This window comes from Poeciliopsis prolifica, unplaced genomic scaffold, assembly GCF_027474105.1.
Source record: "Poeciliopsis prolifica strain line A6 unplaced genomic scaffold, Auburn_PproV2 SCAFFOLD080, whole genome shotgun sequence".
NCBI classification, from domain to species: Eukaryota; Metazoa; Chordata; class Actinopteri; order Cyprinodontiformes; family Poeciliidae; genus Poeciliopsis; species Poeciliopsis prolifica.
The window spans coordinates 1120809-1140747 of NW_026562455.1; the positions used below are offsets into that span (position 1 = coordinate 1120809).

General features: G+C 39.8%; 1 protein-coding gene across 3 annotated transcripts in view; it reads left to right on the top strand.

Annotated features, from left to right (window-relative positions):
- The window catches only part of gatad2b (GATA zinc finger domain containing 2B), a 42998-nt gene that overhangs the window by 2997 nt on the left and 20062 nt on the right, over positions 1-19939 (top strand). For all 3 annotated transcript variants that reach the window (XM_055021974.1, XM_055021975.1, XM_055021976.1), the window contains exons 2-4: positions 2927-3307; positions 6737-6866; positions 13822-13953. In XM_055021974.1, the coding sequence (XP_054877949.1) occupies positions 2927-3307; positions 6737-6866; positions 13822-13953 (643 nt within the window). The remainder of the gene's footprint in view (positions 1-2926; positions 3308-6736; positions 6867-13821; positions 13954-19939) is intronic.

Below are 19939 nucleotides of genomic sequence, written 5' to 3' on the forward strand. Positions count from 1 at the left end.
TCCAATATCGTGCATCCTAGCCTTAACATGTCTGAAAACTCACAAAACTTGGTGGACACATCAGACCTGCATAAAAGTTATGTATTTCAATTTAATTGCAAAAATCACAACATCAATGGCTCAACAGCTTCACCAGACACCTTTCAAAACATCCAACACATTGACCTTACTTTATCATAGCATATACAGGCATGGAATTTGGCACTCTGGAAGACCTACAGAAAAGTCTCCTGCACCCATGCTCTACACCCAATAGAAAATTGTCCATCTTGGATTGAATTTTAGATTTTCACCCCATTTTCGCCATTTACATCCTCTGCATTTGATAGATCGGTTTCAAACTTGGTCAGTTTTGTTCATAAGGCATGGCTGAATAATATTTATCAAAACGGTGTCTTTCTATGTCTCATTACAGACCAGCCCTCATTACATTGACACGGTCTTTTTCTACTGGATATCTTACTTTTACTCTTTGATTCATATAGGTGTAAACCTGTGCCAAGTGACATAAAAACACATGATGATGAACAGTTGCAGGAATCTATAAAAAGGTTTTTTATAGATTAAATTCCCTTTGAATTTGTTAAAAGATTTCTGGATCTGGATTCCTAGCTATTTTTGATATAGAGTCAGGTAAATTGAATTTCTTTATAATCTTGACCAAATATTGTTCCTAAATCCAGTAATAATGAATCCTGAGATTTTTTTTAACTATCTGTGTTGTTAAGGGTAGTGTATCTAGAGACAAATTTGGGCAGTCCCTTTGTGCCATATCTACCCATATTGTCTCCTGCTCATTTGCTAGCCATAGGGTTAGGACTCTGTTGACTAACCCTGTAATAGTTTCTTAATTCAGGTAAACCTAGCCCTCCATTATTCTTTGATGACTGAACCATTTTGGGTTTCATTCTTGCTGTTTTATTATGCCACACAAACCATACTCTTTTATCCAGCTGTTTGAAAAAGGAGTTAAAAATGGAAACTGGGAGTGATTGGAAGACAAGCAATAATGTTGTCAAGACATTCATTCTAATTAATTCTACCCTTCCACCTAGGGTCAATGGTAGAATCTCCCATCTTTCTAAGTCTTTTATAATTTCCTTCATCAGCTTTTCCTTCATCAGCTTTTCATAATTTGCTTTGAATAACTGAAATTTGAAGTGTGATGTCCAAGTATCGGAACCCTTTATTTATCCATTTGAACTTGACCTTTTCTTTTAGGCATTCACCTGATAACATTATTGCTACTGATTTACTTTCACCAGTTGTATATCCAGATTCCCGTACTCTTTAAGAATTTCTAGTATAGCTGGTGCTAACTGGAGTGGTTCTATTATTGCTACTAATAAATAATTGGCAATCAATTATATTTGATGTTCCACCCCTCCCTCATCTTGTATTCACTGACTTTGTTTATTTTATCTTATTGCTTCGATGACTGGTTCAACATAAAAATTTTGTTCCATCCAACGATTGTGTCCCACTTGTTGATTCTTCACAAAATAACAGTTTTACATCTTTATGTTTGAAGTCTGAAAAGAGGCAAAATGTTGAAAACTTCAAGGGGACAGAATACTTTTGCAAGGCACTCTTTACCTACCCCCTCTGTAATGGTTGAGAATTTTGTCATGTAATTGTTCTGAAACCATTGCAGACATCCCTCTTGCAGTTTTCTGAGAGCTTCTGCTTCACCTCCCTCCTGTAGGAGTCTTGTTCCTCCCTCAGGCAACCTTTCACTTCCCTCTGTCCTGCCTTTGTCTCCATCTTGTCTTTAGTCCTAAAGGCCTTCTTCTTCTGGTTGAGGCCTCCCTGTGTTACCAATAGTTTGTTGTTTGGGTAACACTGAACTGGGGTGGGAGAAAATAATATTAAGATATGTCTGTGAATTTTTATTACACTGAAATTTAAATAGTTTGTTAGACACTAAATCATCCTTTAAATACCTTCACATACCAGTTATTATTTTATAATAGTCTCTCAGGGTCTCCTGTGTTTCAGGATTCCCATTGTGTGATAGAATAAGTGGAGACACCCTGCCTTTTGGACCATGTGGATGTCCACATGGTCCATGGAATGGTCCATTCCCCCCAGGGGGGAGGAAGGGAGAACCCCTACTGGGGTTACATTATTATACAATACATCAATTATCTTGTTTCTCCTGGTGGGACAATTGACAACCTGGTGAAAAGAAACCATGGAATCCAGGGTGTGACATAATTTAAAAATAAATATATAAATGAATCACAGGAAGAAAATGCATATCCTGTCTTATCATTTGATGCATTATCACTGCCTTGTGGTTGTGTTTTAAGGAATACTTTACTACCATATCGTGTGGGAGGAAAGAAATACTGCTTATCAAAGTGGTTAATTGTTTGACTTCGCTATGCAGTGACTATTTGAACTTTTAAAACTCAATGCACATCTTGATTTTGTAGTTTTGAGCAGCTGCTGTTTCATATATATTTTTTTCTATCATGTATCAATCTGCTTTGTCTCTTTTCACTTGTACAGACCTTAAGAGGATGTCGCATTTGAGGAGGAACAACAAAGTTTTTGTTGAAGTAGACCTGCACAACTAGACCTGAATGCAATATCACAATTGCAAAAGATTGCTTAGATTATTTGGCAGACTGTAATGATTCATGGTTTTGTGCATGTTGATATTTTGTTTGGTCAGTTAGGTCATTTTAATGGTGATATACCAAAGCTCACTGTGTGTGTGGAGGGGAGGGACAATTAAATATTTTGGTCGTATTGTCCATCTCCTGTTAAAAATTGAAGTATGATTACTGTCAGACCAACAAAGATTAGTTTTGGACCCTTTTGTCTTAAATCTGTGACTGAAGGGATTGTTAGTTTGTCTTATCGGACTTTGTTAATTCTTTTATTTTTCTCTGTCTCTCTCTTTTTTTTAACCTCTTAGGATGGAGCGGATGTCTGATGATACACTGAGGCTCAACCTGTTAAAGCGAGGTCTGGAGTCACCCAGTGAGAGAGAGGAGGCGCTGTCAAAGCGCCTAAAAATGGAGGGTCACGAGGCCATGGAGCGCTTGAAGATGCTTGCTCTTCTCAAACGCAAGGACTTAGCTGATCTGGCTGCCCTAGAGGTCCCAGGGACGCTTGGAGATGGAAAAGGCCCCAGTGCAAGCTCCATCCACCACCAGAGTCTAATGGGTGCGGCTTATGAGGAGAAGCTGAATGGAAGTTTAAGGCTTGGTAGCCACAGTGTTCATGTCAGTCAAAGTAAGAATGGAAAGGAAAACATTATGGATGAGCCAGTGGATATGAGTGCTGGAAGAAGATGGTGAGTTAAATATTTATTTCCTAAAAGATTATGGCAAATAAAGTAATCTTGTATTCTGAATAGGGTCACACCTTTAATTTAATAATTAGTGTGTTTAGTTTTTTTTCCTGCACTTCTTCATAGCACAGATGTATGATATTTTTTGGGTGTAGTCCACAAAATATTATCCATTACCTCAGCTATACACCACTACCTGTATTGTAGGGTACAGGTTGTGGTACAACATACCACTATTTTTAGTTCTGAGGTAGTGGTGAATAAAGTAGTGGATATGGTTTACAGTTTATATTTATGGCCCAAACCCAACCACAAATATTGATTTGACAGTTGGGGGAGGATTGGGTTCAGATTTCTGTGGAATGTTTAATAAGTCTGCAATACATGTATATATTCTCTCTGCATATTCTCTCAGAGTACAGCAAAAAGAAAGGCAAACGAGAATGCACAATATAAAGTTTTGTTGGGTCCAGCATACTTCGTCTGAAGCCAAATAACTGATGCACAGTCACGTGGTTTCAAACGATTTGTCTTTGCACACAACTTTCATACAATAGCACAGACCAGCTATGGGACGCCTCACCTGCTTTAGTGTTTGTCACCTGCTTTAGTGTTTGTCCTCTGAATCCTCTGTTTTGCGTTTAGGAAACTCATGGAGACAGCCTTCTCTTTTCACAACGTTTCAATTTCTATTGAGTTAACCATTTGACAGTCTTATTTTCATGATATTTAGTGAGGAATTGTACAAATGAATATAATTTCCCATTGTGTTACTTCGTTCCTCAAAAGTATTCATATCTCCTGAAAAGTTAAAGACTACAAAATCAAGACTATTGCTTTGATTTGTATGACAGTTTACTAATACACTAAAAGTTTAAAATTACCACAAAAAAAAAAAACAAACATTGAGAACAATATGTTGGTGCATCCCAATCTGTGGTAGACTTCAGCAATGTCAATTTGCATCTATCTGAGATCAAGGAACTATCTTAAAAGGTAGGAGCTGTTCTTTTACAAGAGAATGAAACAGTGTCCAGAACCCACATGCACAAATAAACCTCGAATGTTGACTGTTTCAACATTATTGAAACAATCAACAATCATTGTTTCACCTGTTGATTGTTTTCTAATTGGATTTCCTAAAAATCCAGCAACTGCTTGGATGCTGGCTCCCTTCATATCACTGCCTAGTGTCCTACTCTGAATGTGGTTCTTTGATTTTATGAAATAAATTTCAAGAAGGGAATCAACTTGTTGCCCAAGATATTTCTCTTAGCCTTTTTTGACAAACACAAATATTGTTTTATAATTTACTTTTCAGCTTTCACAATACACTCTATTGCCAAAAGTATTTGCCCATTTGCCTTGACCCACATATGAGCTTAATCCCTAATCAGTATCACATTGGTCCACCCTTTGCAGCTAGAACAGCTTCAACTCTTCAGGGAAGTCTGTCCACAATATTTAGGAGGAGGGGATTTTTGTCCATTCTTCCAGAAGTGTATTTGTGAGGTCACATAGTGATGTTGGACAATAAGGCCTGCCTCTCAGTCTCTGCTCCAATTTATCCCAAAGGTGTTCTATCAGGTTGAGGTCAGGACTCTGCAGGCCAGTCAAGTTCATTGACCCCATACCTTGCCATCCATGTCTTTATGGACCTTGCTTTGTGCTCTGGTGCTCAGTAATGTTGGAAGAGGAAGGGGTCAGGTCCAGACCGTTCCCACAAAAATGGGAGCATGGAATTATCCAAAATGTCTTGGTATGTCAAAGTATTCAGAGTTCCTTTCACTGGAACTAAGGGGCCAAGTCCAGTTTCTGAAAAACATCCCCACACCATGATCCCCACTCCACCAAACTTTACACTTGGCACAATGCAGTAAGACAAGTACTGTTCTCCTGGCAACCGCCAAACCCAGAGTTATCCATCAAGTTGCCTTATGCAGAAAGCGTGATTCTTCATTCCAGTGAACGAGCCTCCACAGTTCTAGAGTCCACTTTATACCACTGCATCTGACGCTTTGCATTGCTCTTGGTAATGTGTGGCTTGGATGCAGCTGGTCACCATGGAAACCCATTTCATGAGGATCTCTGCTCTGTTCTTGAGCTAATATGAAAACCACATGAAGTTTGGAGGTCTGTAGTGATTGAGACCATTGCACCAGAGTGTAACGGTGACCTCTATGCACTGTGCGCTTCAGCGTGTACTGACCCCGCTCCGTCTGTTTACGTGCTCTACTACTTAATGGCTGAGTTGCTGTCTTTCCCTAACGCTTCCATTTTATTATAATACAGCTGTGGAATATTTAGAAGTGAGAAAATTTCACGAGTGAATTTGTTGCACAGGTGACATCCTAACACAGTTCCACACTTGAATTTATCAAGCTATTTGTAAAAACAATCTGCATACTTAGGTGCTTAATTTTCTTTACTTCTGGCCATGGAAATGATTGGAACACCTGATTTCAGTCATTTGAATGGGTGAGCAAATACTGTATGGAAGCCCAGTGTTTTAATTATGTATTGAGAGAAATGTGACATTATCTTTATAAGAAATGAAATCACATCTATCCTATCCCATTTGAATATCTTTAATCTCTATGATTTACCTGTTTTGGTTCAGCAAAAATGCATCAAGTACTTTTTTCTCCATTGATGTCAGTTGTAGAGAAGTAAAATTACAATTTTGTTTTACCATGTTTTATCTTCCTAATTGTCTGAATATTCAGTTTGGAATATTCAGACAATTATGATGTTCGAGTAACAATCATAGTGCTTGTTTTAAACCAGTGCCTTTAAGACACTTTTCCACTAGCAGCCTCTAACCAGTTTGGTCTGGTCCACGTCCGACCAGATTAATTTTTCATTAGCAAATTCAGCATGACTCTGCCCAGCAATTCTCAGATTTTCAGACCTATTCAAGGATAGTAGTAGCTGGACCGAGCCAGGGATACCGCCAAAGCGATTTGATTGACAGCTGATGGCGTTGATTGACTGGCTTGTTCTTACCTTACAGCAAACTTTGAAGCAATATTATGGTTTACCTGCTCAGTACAAAGAAGCAATTTTGAGTTTAATCAGGAGCAGCGCTCGGAACACATGCTTTTAAGTTTTACAGTGGCATGACCTTGATATATCAGCGTTGCCAGCAGCATGTTACTTTGAAGAACTGGCAGCAATAAAGAAGAGAGAAACAGTCCAGCTGTGGTCAGTTTTCTGATCAGGCAATTGTTTTTTATGGAAAAGCTCACTACCTGGGGTTGAACTGAACTGCACATTAACTGGTTAGGGCACGACTTGCCAGTGGAAAAGCACCGTTAGTTGTTTTTAGTGCAGTGAAAACAAATACATCTAATTGATTTGTCTTGTATTGACCTCAGACTTTATATGTTCTAACTTTTTGTTTGTTTTTTTTTTTGTTTGTTTTTTTTTTAGTGAAGTTGATCGTGACAGACAAACTCCTTCTCCAGATGTCATCATACTTTCAGACAACGAGGCATCCAGTCCCAGGACAACACCTCAACCTGAAGAGCGCATGCATCAGGCTAATTTGGAGATTTTTAAGGTTCATTTAGAACAGCTCCCACTTCTTCTTTGTACACAATGATTCAATCTTTCCTCTGTCTTATTGTGGTTATGACAAATATTTAGCATACCTTTGGAGATTCATTTTAACAGACAATGGAAAAACTATATCTGAAACAGACTTTTAATTAGTTTTAAAAAATTCAGTTTTTGAAATTTAGAGTTCCATATTTCATATGGCTGGTGGCTTTGAATTTACTATTTGTATTTTACTATTTTGACAAAATTTTGTGGGGGATAAATGGGTTTTTCAATTTAGGTACCACCTGAATGTATTGATTCTTTTAACAGCCATACAAAATATGGAAAGTCAAGCTGAAATGAGCACACCTGGTATGTAGTAACACTGGTTTGCAGTAGGCTCTCTGTGAATGAAGATTATCAGGAAACTGAATACTTCCCTGATTGTTAGTATTCCATTAGGAAAGTATGATTCTGATAGTGAGGTACCAAATGTAATGTAGAGTTTGCGCTCTCGTTGTGTAACATTGGGCCCAGGAGCTTTCAACCTTAGGGGAAAGGTTGTATTGTCAAAGTAGTGCTAAATGTTAAAGTGGAGAGTAGGAATGTGCAATATACGGCAGAAACATGTACCGTTTATGTTTCTACCTATACATAGGCCAAATTGCTATAATAGAAATTCGGCCTACAATAGAGAGTCTACCAGCGAACTGCAGTAATACTTGTTTGTGACACAATAATCCAGTATCAAAATAGAGAAAGCGGAAAGCAGCATGGCTGAAAGCACAAGGGAAGAGCTCGCTAAAAAGGCAGGTGCAAAAACCTAACTTATCTGGACTTAGTTCAGATTTATCTTCCTGTGGTCTTAGCGCGATGCTCAGGAGGAGTGCAGCAGATGTTACAGTTGTACTGCGGAAAAGCAAGGGGTGAAAGCCCATGTGGGTTTGGTGCGAATTCCTCCATGACGCACACGAGATAACGTTCACTGAGTCCAATGGACCCCGCTTCTAACCTTCCCACTGTCTTAGCACAATGCTCAGGAGGAGCATGGCAGGTTTCACGGTTAGACATTGTGGAAGCGCCATGGGGTGGGTGGAAGCGCCATGGGGTGGTCTCACAGTCTTTCTAAAACCACACAGAAAAACCTTTCTGGAAAAAAAAAAACACAGATGTGATGACCCCACCAGACCATGCACAGAGTTAAACATTCAAATCAGGAGCAGAAAATTGTAATCTGCAAAATGTGTGAAGAGAGGACATACAAGCAATTTGTTTTACCACCTTAACATGAAGCATGTGCTTGAATACCAGAAATGTAGCTGACTTCAAGTTCCAGTTACTACACTGAGAAGACAAAGCAAGATCTGACACAGACATCATTACATGAAACTTGTTTCTAGCTAGAAATATATTTTTCATTTATTTTTTTTAAGTTTGATCTTACCTGGTATTCACCATTGAGATTATGCTCCTGTCTATCATTGCCAAATAAATGGTAATGATAGGCAGCAACATAAAACAAAACGGTTTTGCTGCTACATAAAACCAAATAGACAACACCCACTAAAACCAGTGCTAAACAAGTTTTTATCCATACAAATATATACATTCCTTTCAATAAGTATATGATTTTTTTTGTATTGTAAGTTGTATACAAATTATATTGTGATATATATCAATACTGCTATCCATCACAATATGTGATTTGAATTATATGCCACATCACACATACCTTGTGCGGATTTCAACACAAAGTTCACTTGATCTACATAATGAAACATTGCCTAGTTTAGAATAATTTTTTACTTCTAGAAGTTTTAGTATGACAATCAGTATTTATTTAGTTACTGGTAATCACTTTATTACTTAAGAGCCATCGTAAAAAAAAAGATTTTAAAATTAGTTTAATTGAAGTCTAAAATGTAATGACTGGTTGCTTCTGTAATTCCATAAGGCATAGTTTTCTGATGAGATGTTTTTTTTATTATGTATTTATTTGTGTTTATATTGACTGAGCTTACTCTGCTTTTCTGCAGAAGGGTGTAACTAACATACATATTGATGGCTACACCAGTTGTTCTTTACTAATTTCCTTTGGTTATTTCCAAAATAATAGAGCTTATTTTTAGTTTCTTTATCTGTAAACCACTGGTCATATAATCCCCAAAAATGAATCTGTTTACAGCTTTTGTTCACAAGAATAATTCCAAAAAAAGATTGTTAGGAAAGTGACAGCTCGAAATACAATTTTGTTAGTGGGTATCAATTGAAATTTCAGCAGTTAACTGAAACACTTCAGATTCAGTAGCAATCTCTAATTGATGCACTCTATACTCGATGCACATGTTAATGTTAGAATACATACAAAGGCCTGTCACAATAACAAATTTTGTTGTGGGATTAATTGTCCCAGAAGTTATTGTGATAAATGATATTATTTTGAGACCATTGTTTACTAATAGCATAACAATTGTCTAACAAATGCAAATACACTTTCTCAGGGATCGATACACTAATTTCAAAAGAACATTTAGCGCTGGAACTCTTAACTATAAAAATTGGGAAGATTATGGGGGGGTTACATTAGGCACTGTTCAGATTCAGATCCTCCAGTTGATGGGAGGGCACGAATGGGCTGCCCCCTCAAAGTGCCGCTCTGTGCTGTTGCCCATGTTGCCTCAGTGATTGTCAATAGAATGGTTCCCAAGCAAGCAAACGGCATCTGTGCATTTTAGGTGCAGATATGTTGGTTATTGATTAGTTACTAATGTTTCACAACATGGCGGCTCCACAGGTTCAATGGTTTACCACAGTCATTCAGTTTGAATCCAAAGCCTCCCAGACAGCAGCTGTTACTTTTGGCTTTTAGACCTGCGTTTCTCCAGCTCACTCCTTGTCACTGGAGTCTGTGGTAGGAGCCCAGGAGCACAGCAGGTAACCGAGGTAATGATAATATGGTGACGGGAGAGACTGCTGCTCCTTCTCCATTCATTTCTATCGAGTTTGTTTGGTGAGGGGACAGACAGACGAGCAAAAACGAGATTTATTATCGTTCAATTATTATGAAAGCACTATATGTTGTAGAGTTGTTGGTTTTCAAAATGCCATGTATAGTGTACTAAGTACACTATATTTTAATGAAACAAAGTAATCTGGTAGGGATCTATAACTCATGGTAAATTTGAAGCACAAAATAAACCTCTATGTTTTCGCAGTTTGAAAAATTACCAAAAGAACTTAATACAAGGTCAATAAATTTGGGTGCTGTTTGGGGCCTGCCCATAGCAACTCTCAGCCAGATTTGCATCGCATGGAGCTATTACTTTTGGTCGGATTCGGAGTTACGATGGCGACATAAAAAGCGAAAAACGACCAAAATTTTTCATCATTTAGAAACTGCCCAAACTAGAGTGTAACTGACGTTTCGTTACAGTGTGGGAAGCAGTGCGATTCTGACCCCAGATAAATTTTGAAATTGCCATCATGCCCACAAATATCGCCCTATCGGTATCAAACTCGGTCATGACATAGATACGCATGCCTGCTCCGGTAAAATGTTTTCAAAATTTTTTTAGGGCTTACGGTTTTCTGTCAAGCGGCTTCAGAGTGAAATCATGTTCCAGGGTAACTGACGCTCTCCACCATATATTTTCATACTTTTATGGAAAATTTCAGGCCTCAGCGCACACAATTTTTCTCTCATCGCTGAGGTTACTGTGAATGAGCTACAGATATGATTTGCAGGACTATTGGAGATGACAAATAGCGCTCTCATACGCTTCAAACGGTTTTCCGATACGCATCACGGTTCCCGAGCGGCAAGGAGTTGTTCTGGCTGCTTTTTACATTAAAACTGACTGGGTGTCTCACAAAGATAGAAATCTGTCTCCACCTCTCTGTCTCACACATGACAGCTGGCAGAGGAACCATTACCATAGCAACGGAACACAGCAGGACCAGCTGATTAGGACTACAAAATTGCATCACTGCAGTTTTTATTATGGCAGAGCTCTGAGGAAGGAGTTGGCCTTTAGAACTACTTGTGTTTTGGGCATTTTATAATTGATTTTATAGTTATACACAGGATTGTGTATAACTATACACAATGTTACACACAGGATTAGTGTGGCAATTTTAAATGAAGCTTAATGAAAATTTCAAAATAAAATCCCTGACATTCTTTTATGTCACGTAATTGCTCTCTTGGGCATTGTGTGACTTTTTTTTTTTTAACAAAGCCACTGTTACACTTTGGATTATTTTGGACATTTAAAATGAAGCTTAATGAAAATTTCAAAATAAAAGCTTTAAGATTACTTTCTGGCTCATGCCTATTTTAGTGAAAATGGTTGCCTCAAACTGATAGAATTATGTCTCCCCCTGTCTGACTCACAGCCTGCAGAGGATCCATTACCATAGCAATGGAACACAGCAGGTCCAGCTGAGTAGGACTACAAAAACGCATCACTGTAGTTCTAACTGTGGTAGAACTCAGAGGAAATAGCTGGACTTTAGAACTGCTTCTGTTTTGGGCATTTTATAACTCATTTTAACCAACCATTGTTACACATGGAATTAGTGTGGCAATTTTAAATTAAGCTTAAAAAAATTCAAAATAAAAGCCTTAAGATTCATCTGTGGCTAATGCAGCGCCGCAATATTAGCTTGCATTATCTTTTCCACTCAAGTCAGTGGAAAATGTTAATGCACTGTTTTGCTGTGCAAGACAGTGCATTAACAATAGCACAAACATTAGCATTTCACTGTTCGCCACTAGTGCACTGCCGTAGGCAGTGCAATAAGATTATCCTGCATGATCATGCAGGATAACATGCCAGTGATGCTCCACCTGCTACTGACACTATTCATGCTAACATTAGCAAAGCTTAGCATGGATGCTAATGTTTAGCATCAGAACGCTGGGTCCAAACTGATGGGCATACTTTGGCAGGCCCCGGTTAAATTTCTTCAGGAATTTTGTAGTTATAACTTCTTCATCCGCTAACGTTAATGGGGCTCATACCGCTGCAAGCCCACACACAAAACTTGTTTCAAAACGTGCGGCTCGGCGCCGGCATTAGAGCTAACACTTTTGGTGTGATTTGGAATTACAATGAGGAAGTAAAAAGCAAAAAACGCTAAAAAAATTTCGTCAGTTACAAACTGCTGAAATTAGAGCATAACTGATGTTTCGCTACAGTGTGGGAAGCAGTGCAATTTTGACCCCAAATAAATTTTGAAATTGCTGTCACACCCACAAATATTGCCCGATCGGTATCAAACTCGCTTATGACATTGATATGCATGCCTGCTCCGGTAAAATGTTTTCAAAATTTTCCTGGGGCTTACGGTTTTCTGTCAAGGTGCTTCAGACCGAATTCATGCAACAGGATTTCCACACGCTCAGCCAGATTGACTTCCATGTATTTCTGAAAAATGTCAGACCTCAGCGCACACCATTTTTTATCTCATCTCTGTTATTACCGTGAGTGAATCGCGGGACTTTTGGAGTAGCGAAATAGCCCTCTGGTACGCTTCCAACGGTTTTCCGAACAGGAAGGAGTTGTTCGGACCACTTTTTTTTAATCAAAAATGGCAGCCTTCTCCATACAGGAGGATAATTCTGTCTCCTCCTGTCTGATTCACAGCTGGCAGAGGATCCATTACCATAGCAACTTCGCACAGCAGGGCTGAGCAGCTGATTAGGACTACAAAAACGCATCACTGTAGTTCTAACTATGGCAGAATTCTGAGAAGAAAAAAAAAGCTGACCTTTAGAACGACTTATGTTTTGGGCATTTTACAACTCATTTTAACCAACCATTACTGGAATTTGTGTGGCAATTTTAAATTAAGCTTAAAAAATTTTCAAAATAAAAGCCTTGATGATTTTTCCATCAAGTAATTGCTCTTTTGACCATTATATAACTGATTTAACCCAATAACTGTTACACATGGGATTATATTAGCCATTTAATTTCAAAATAAAAGCCCTAAGATTTGTTTGTGGCAAGTGCAGCGCCTTTGGCGTTGCAATGATATTGGCTTGCATCATCTTTGTCTCTCAAGTTAGGGCTCTGTCTTGCTGTGCAAGACAGTTCATTAACATTAGCACAAATATTAGCATTTCACTGTTCCCCACTAGTGCACTGCCATAAGTAGTGCAATAAAATCATCCTGCATTATCTTTTTCTCTCAGGTTAATGAGTTATTAGCTATTTCTCTGATTTATTACCCATGTTTAGTAAAGTGAATGGAGTAAGTCAATTACAGAGAACATGTTCGTGATGCTCCACATGCTACTGACAGTATTCATGCTAACATTAGCATTTTGGCTAATTTTAGCTTGTACACTTATTTTAACATACTGAATGGTGCAAGTCCATGTTAGTGAACATTATTGTGATTCTCCACATGATACTTTGTCATTTTTTAGCCAAGCTTAGCAATGATGCTAATGTTTAGCATCACAACGCTGGGTCCAAACCGACGGGCACACTTTGGCAGGCTCCGGTTAAATTTATTCAGGAAATTCTAGTTGTTTTCTAATATCTTAGTCTTGATAAATAAAATCTTTAAAACCATATCTCTGCATCGACTACCTTCGCTGATGAATCAGATTGGGCTACTCTTGAAATGGAGTGCATAAGCAGCACAAGATCATTTTGAATACTGAAAATGGTTGCAGAATCGTACTTTAGAAACCACTGGTTTAAAACCTTTTAGTGTAAAAAATATAAAGTGAAATTGCTGCTTTTTGTTCTGAATCTGTTTTTCCATAAACTGGCATATAACTGTTCCTCTTTCGTCACTCACATGTTGATCTGAAACATGGTTAAACCTTGGTGAGCCAATTAAACCAAGTATCATTACAAAAGTTAATGGTTTTAGTTAAAAGTCCATGACTGTAAAAGTCACTGTAAAAAAGTAGTTACTGTGTATATGTGTGATTGCATGTGTTTCTTGTTCTTCAGGGAAAAACAGAAGAGGAGCGGCAGCATATGATCAAAGCTCTGAGGGAAGAGCTGCGCCTGGAAGAAGCCCGACTTGTCTTGCTCAAGAAGCTTAGACAAAGCCAGATGCAAAAGGAGAACATTGTGCAAAAGGTTAGTGGTTTTTATTATTTACATCCTTAGAAGAGAATAGGCTTTTGAGATCTTAAATATAAAAAAAAGACGTTGAATATGAACATATCTATAAACAGGATCATTGTTCTATAGAAAATGTTCATTTTACATGCTTGTCTTAGGTTAATATGAACCAAAACACCTAACATGTGTTGTGCTCTAGACCGAATCTCTGTTCATAGGGCAGTGGTGGGATTCACCAAGCATTCCTGTACATGTTTAGGTGTGTTGCAGCTTCAACACAGCTATATGATGTTGATATGTGACTGGAACTGATTGATATTTCCTTTCAATCCAAAATACTGAAGTGGGAACACATGTAAAGCAGTTTCAACCGTGAGCCTAACAACCACATTTAGGAAGTAGTTTTTAAGTTTTTTCGACTTGGAACACCAGGAGCTCACAAGAAGGCATTTTTGCTCGTAGAATGACTCTACAAGCCTCTCAAAAGTCTCCTGTGTGATATAAATAATGTGTGATAAGTGCAGTATGTTCCAAATAGGAATACATCAGACTGGCAAAAACTTATTATTTGAGTTATTGATGGCTAAACTTATAGACAAATGTGTTGGTCACAGTGTTGTAGTACTCGAAAACGGTCTTGGTCTCGAGACCGGTCTTAAGACCATTTTTTGATAGTCTCGGTCTTGTCTCGGACTCGACCACATTTGGTCTCGGTCTTGTCTCGGTCTCGGACATTGAGGACTCGGTATTTTATTTCAAGACCGGTCAAGACCACAACTGTGAAAATAACGCTAAATCATCAGTATCAATTTCTTTAAGATCCTTCTTTTTATTGGATGCACTCCTGATTCAAATCCAAGCAATAACCCGTCTCATTGGTAAATGCATGTTCTTGTTTTTTTTAACTGCTGTCGCCCCACCCCTTTCACCTTGAGCTGCGGACTGCAGCACTTCGATTGAAAGTTACAAGTGGTTGTCTGGGAAGGGGATAAGATGTCGGCCAAATCATCGGTTATAAAATTTGGCTATTTAAATCACAAACAATACATTTGTAAAGCAACATTGAGAAAAAAGCATACAGCGCAATGTAAGTTCTGCAGTGCTTCACTATCAGAGACGGTGGGGACTACGTCCAACTTTTATCGACACCTTGAAAGAAAGCACAAAGAAAGGTAAGCTGTGTGTAAAAGTGATATTAGGAAAGCTAGCAAGTTAACATAAGCAATTTCCTCGGTATCAAAATTATTCTACCCGGCCATCACACAGTTCTTATTTCAATATTAGCTACACATATTAAGTTAGCTAAAGTTATATATGTATGCTTTATCTTTTAGGGTGAACGTTCTCCTTTCTTATCCGCTATTTGCCACCTAGCTTGATGCACAAGTTGTCACCTAGTAGTGTTTGTGAAAACATGTCGGACATTACTGATTTAATTTAAAGAAGTGTTGATTCGTGTTGTGCATGGACAACGCTGTTTCAATTACAGCTTTCCTGAACATGTCTCCGTATTTCTGTCAGCTTCATGAGTGGATTGCAGCACATAGGTGGAAGCAGAGCAAAAATAAAAGTCTCAATAGATAATTGTAATATATTTGGGTTCTTGTTCAATACTTCTCATGAAGGAGGAGACTGATGTGGAAGTCTCTACCTATGTTTATTAATAACCATAATAAGGTGACGTACGTAACCATGACAGAACAATGGTTCGTAATGGTTCTGTCAATAAGTAACCATGACAGAACGTAATGGTTCGTAATGGTTACGTTCTGTAACGTAACCATGACAGAACGTAATGGTTCTGTCAATAAGTAACCATGACAGAACGTAATGGTTCGTAACCATGACAGAACGTAATGGTTACGTTCTGTAACGTAACCATGACAGAACGTAATGGTTCTGTCAGCATGTGCTGGCTTGTGCTGGTGGGTAACCCCAATGTCTCCAAAGCCATCATATATAATTTATTAATGTGCCAAACCTGATATGCTTAACCTCAATTAAGTTGTATTTTCTTGCATTGGTCCTACAATTAACATTATTAAGGGAAGTAAGCAAATGCAGTTAACCTTGAGAGACTGAGTCGACTGGACATATAATAACAACCTGTTCCTAAGTTTGATTTTTTCTTTCTCAGGGAGGAAGTGAAGGAGATCAATCTTTTTTTCAACAAATTATCTGTGTCATAACATATTGTCACAACTTGGTGATAGATATAGATTTATTTAAGAAAAGTTATATAATGTAGCTATAATCTGTATACGAGAGAGAAACGAGAGAAATGATTGGCATTTTTTCAGTTTTACACATGTGCACATGGTTTTGAAATAGCACATTTAAAAACAACATAAATGTATGTACTGTTCATGAAAGGCAGGGAAAATACTATTTTGATCGACTTTGATTGTTTGAAATTCTGTGATTACAACATAGAAGTACTAAATAAAGATGTTTGTTTATTCCAGTTCTCTGTGTAAAATATTTAGGTGTTTTTACGTGAATGTGGGTCTTTTAGATCAATTTTAGTGATTTTGATCATGTTTCACATTTTATTGTCACATACTGGCGCTGGTCTTGGTCTTGACTCGGTCTCGACTTCCCTCGGTCTTGGTCTTGACTTGGTCCCAGACCCTAAAAGTCTTGGTCTTGTCTCGGTCTCGATACACTCTGGTCTTGGTCTTGTCTTGGTCTCGGGTTAGGTGGTCTTGAACACAACACTGGTTGGTCATATACACAAAAAGCACTACATTAAAATATTTTCATTTTGTGATAGCAGACAGTGTCACTTGAGCACTAATATATATATATATATATATATATATATATATATATATATATATATATATATATATATATATATATATATATATATATAAATTCCCTTCTCACCCACCGCGGGTGGTTCTTATCCTCTGAGCTCGGGTCCTCTACCAGAGGCCTGGGAGCTTGAGGGTCCTGCAGTATCTTGGCTGTGCCAAGGACTGCACATTTCTGGACTGAGATGTCTGATGTTGTTCCTGGGATCTGTTGTAGCCACTGCTCCAGTTTGGGGGTTACTGCCCCGAGGGCCCCGATGACCACAGGCACCACTGTGGTCTTCACCTTCCAGGCCCTCTCCAGTTCTTCCCTGAGGCCCTGGTATTTCTCCAGTTTCTCGTGCTCCTTTTTCCCGATGTTGCAATCACTTGGTATTGCTACATCTACCACAACGGCTTTCCTCTGATGTTTATCCACGACGACAATGTCTGGTTGGTTCGCCATTACCATTTTTTCTGTCTGGATCTGGAAGTCCCACAGGATCTTAGCTCTGGCGTTCTCCACCACCTTTGGGGGTGTTTCCCACTTTGATCTCGGGGTTTCCAGTCCATATTCTGCACAGATGTTTCTGTACACTATGCCTGCCACTTGGTTATGTCGCTCCATGTACGCTTTCCCTGCCAGTATCTTGCACCCTGCTGTGATGTGCTTGACTGTCTCAGGGGCCTCCTTGCACAACCTACACCTTGGGTCTTGTCTGGTGTGGTAGATCTGGGCCTCTATTGCTCTCGAGTTTAGGGCCTGTTCCTGGGCGGCCAGGATGAGGGCCTCTGTGCTGTCCTTGAGTCCAGCTTTTTCCAGCCATTGGTAGGATTTACTGATATCAGCCACTTGGGTTATTTGCTGGTGGTACATCCCATGTAGGGGCTTGTCCTCCCATGATGGTATCTCTGGCACCTCAACCTCCGTTCCCTGTTGTCTGAGACATTCACTGAGCACATTGTCTGTTGAGGCTTTGTCCCTGATGTATTTATGGATCTTAGTTGTTTCGTCCTGGACAGTGGTTCTCACACTCACTAGTCCTCTGCCTCCGTCCTTGCGGCTCGTGTACAGTCTCAGGGTGCTGGATTTGGGATGGAACCCTCCATGCATGGTTAGTAGCTTTCTAGTCTTAATATCTGTGGCTTTTATCTCCTCCTTTGGCCAGCTAATTATTCCAGCAGGGTATCTGATTACTGGCAGGGCATAGCTGTTTATCGCACGGATTTTGTTCTTGCCATTGAGCTGGCTTCTCAGGACTTGCCTTATTCGTTGGAGGTATTTAGCTGTGGCTCCTTTCCTTGTGGCCTCATCGAGGTTGCCATTTGCTTGTGGTATACCTAGGTACTTGTAACTGTCCTCTATGTCTGCTATTGTTCCTTGTGGGAGTGAGACTCCTTCTGTGCGGATCACCTTCCCCCTCTTTGTGATCAGCCGACCACACTTCTCTAGTCCGAATGACATCCCAATGTCAGTGCTGTAGATCCTGGTGGTGTGGATCAGTGAGTCGATGTCTCGCTCACTCTTGGCATACAGCTTGATGTCATCCATGTAGAGGAGGTGACTGATGTTGGCCCCATTTTTGAGTCGGTATCCATAGCCAGTCTTGTTGATAATTTGGCTGAGGGGGTTCAGGCCTATGCAGAACAGTAGCGGGGACAGAGCATCTCCTTGGTATATGCCACATTTGATGGACACTTGTGCAAGTGGTTTGCAGTTGGCTTCAAGGGTGGTTTTCCACAGCTTCATCGAGTTTGCAATGAAGGCTCTCAGAATCCTGTTGATGTTATACATCTCTAGGCATTCAATGATCCAAGTATGCGGCATTGAGTCATAGGCTTTCTTGTAATCGATCCAAGCCATGCACAGGTTGGTGTGTCGGGTTTTTGCAGTCTCGGGCAACTGTGCGGTCTACGAGGAGTTGGTGTTTGGCTCCTCTGGTATTTACACCGATACCCTTCTGTGCCGTGCTCATGTGTTTATCCATGTGTTGCTTATCTTGGCCGCTATGATGCCTGACATGATCTTCCAGGTTGTGGAGAGGCAGGTTATTGGTCGGTAGTTGGGTGGGACTGGACCCTTTGATGGATCCTTCTGGATTAGGATTGTCCGCCCTTCAGTTAACCATTCAGGGTGAGTCCCACTTTGTAGCAGCTGGTTCATTTGGGCTGCCAGTCGCTCATGGAGAGCAGTGAGTTTCTTTAGCCAGTAGGCATGGATCATGTCAGGCCCTGGTGCTGTCCAGTTTTTCATACCTGAGACTCTTTCTTGAACATCTGTCACAGTGATGGTTACCGGGGCTTGCTCAGGGAGGTTGCTGTGGTCCTCTCGTAGAGAGATCAGCCACTGTGCATTTCTGTTGTGGGACGCCTCCCTTTCCCATATGCCTTTCCAGTATTGTTCAGTCTCCAGCCTTGGTGGGTCTGCTCTGTTGTTATTACCCTGCCATTGAGAGTACACCTTAGCTGGTTGAGTGGAGAAGAGCCGGTTAATCCTTCTGGATTCATTCTCCCTTGTGTATCTCTTTAGGCGGCTGGCCAAGGCTTGGAGCCTCTGTTTGGCAGTTTCAAGTGCTTCAGGTATGGGCATCTGCCTGTACTTTCTGGGTACTGGTCTTTTCATTGCACCCTTGTGGAGCTCTGATAGTTGGCTCTCTTCCCTCCTTGTTACCTTGATTTTAGCCTCTAACCGTCTTTTCCATGGTGGGTATTGGGTCTCATGGTTGCTCTTATAGGCAAGCAGCTCAAGGATCACTGATGCTGAGTTGTAGATCAGCTCATTGGTTTCCATTATGGTGTTGGTAGGGATTGTTCTCAATGCTGCATTCACATTTCAATGAGGCTTTCTGATGGTACTTCACTCAGCCGTTGTTATTGGCGCCGAGGAGGTCTGGTTGTCATTTGGGTCACGATTCTGTCTCTCAGGTCAGAAGCTGTCTCGTTCAGCTCTGATTCAGTCATTGGGGCCGCATGTCCCCTCTATGGGTGGGGACTTGTAGTTAAGTCCCCACTGTTTTGACATCCAGGTTCCTCCTTTTTGCTATAGCATTTGTGATGTACCTCATGAATCTCAAGTTGTGACAGCATTTGTCATTTGCAGATGCTGGAACACTGAGCTACTAGTTGTTCAGTGCTTAGTGTTGACTGGGGATGTCGAAGTAACCATTCCTTCCCCAGTCTTTGCATGTAACCTCTCTGATTAGGGT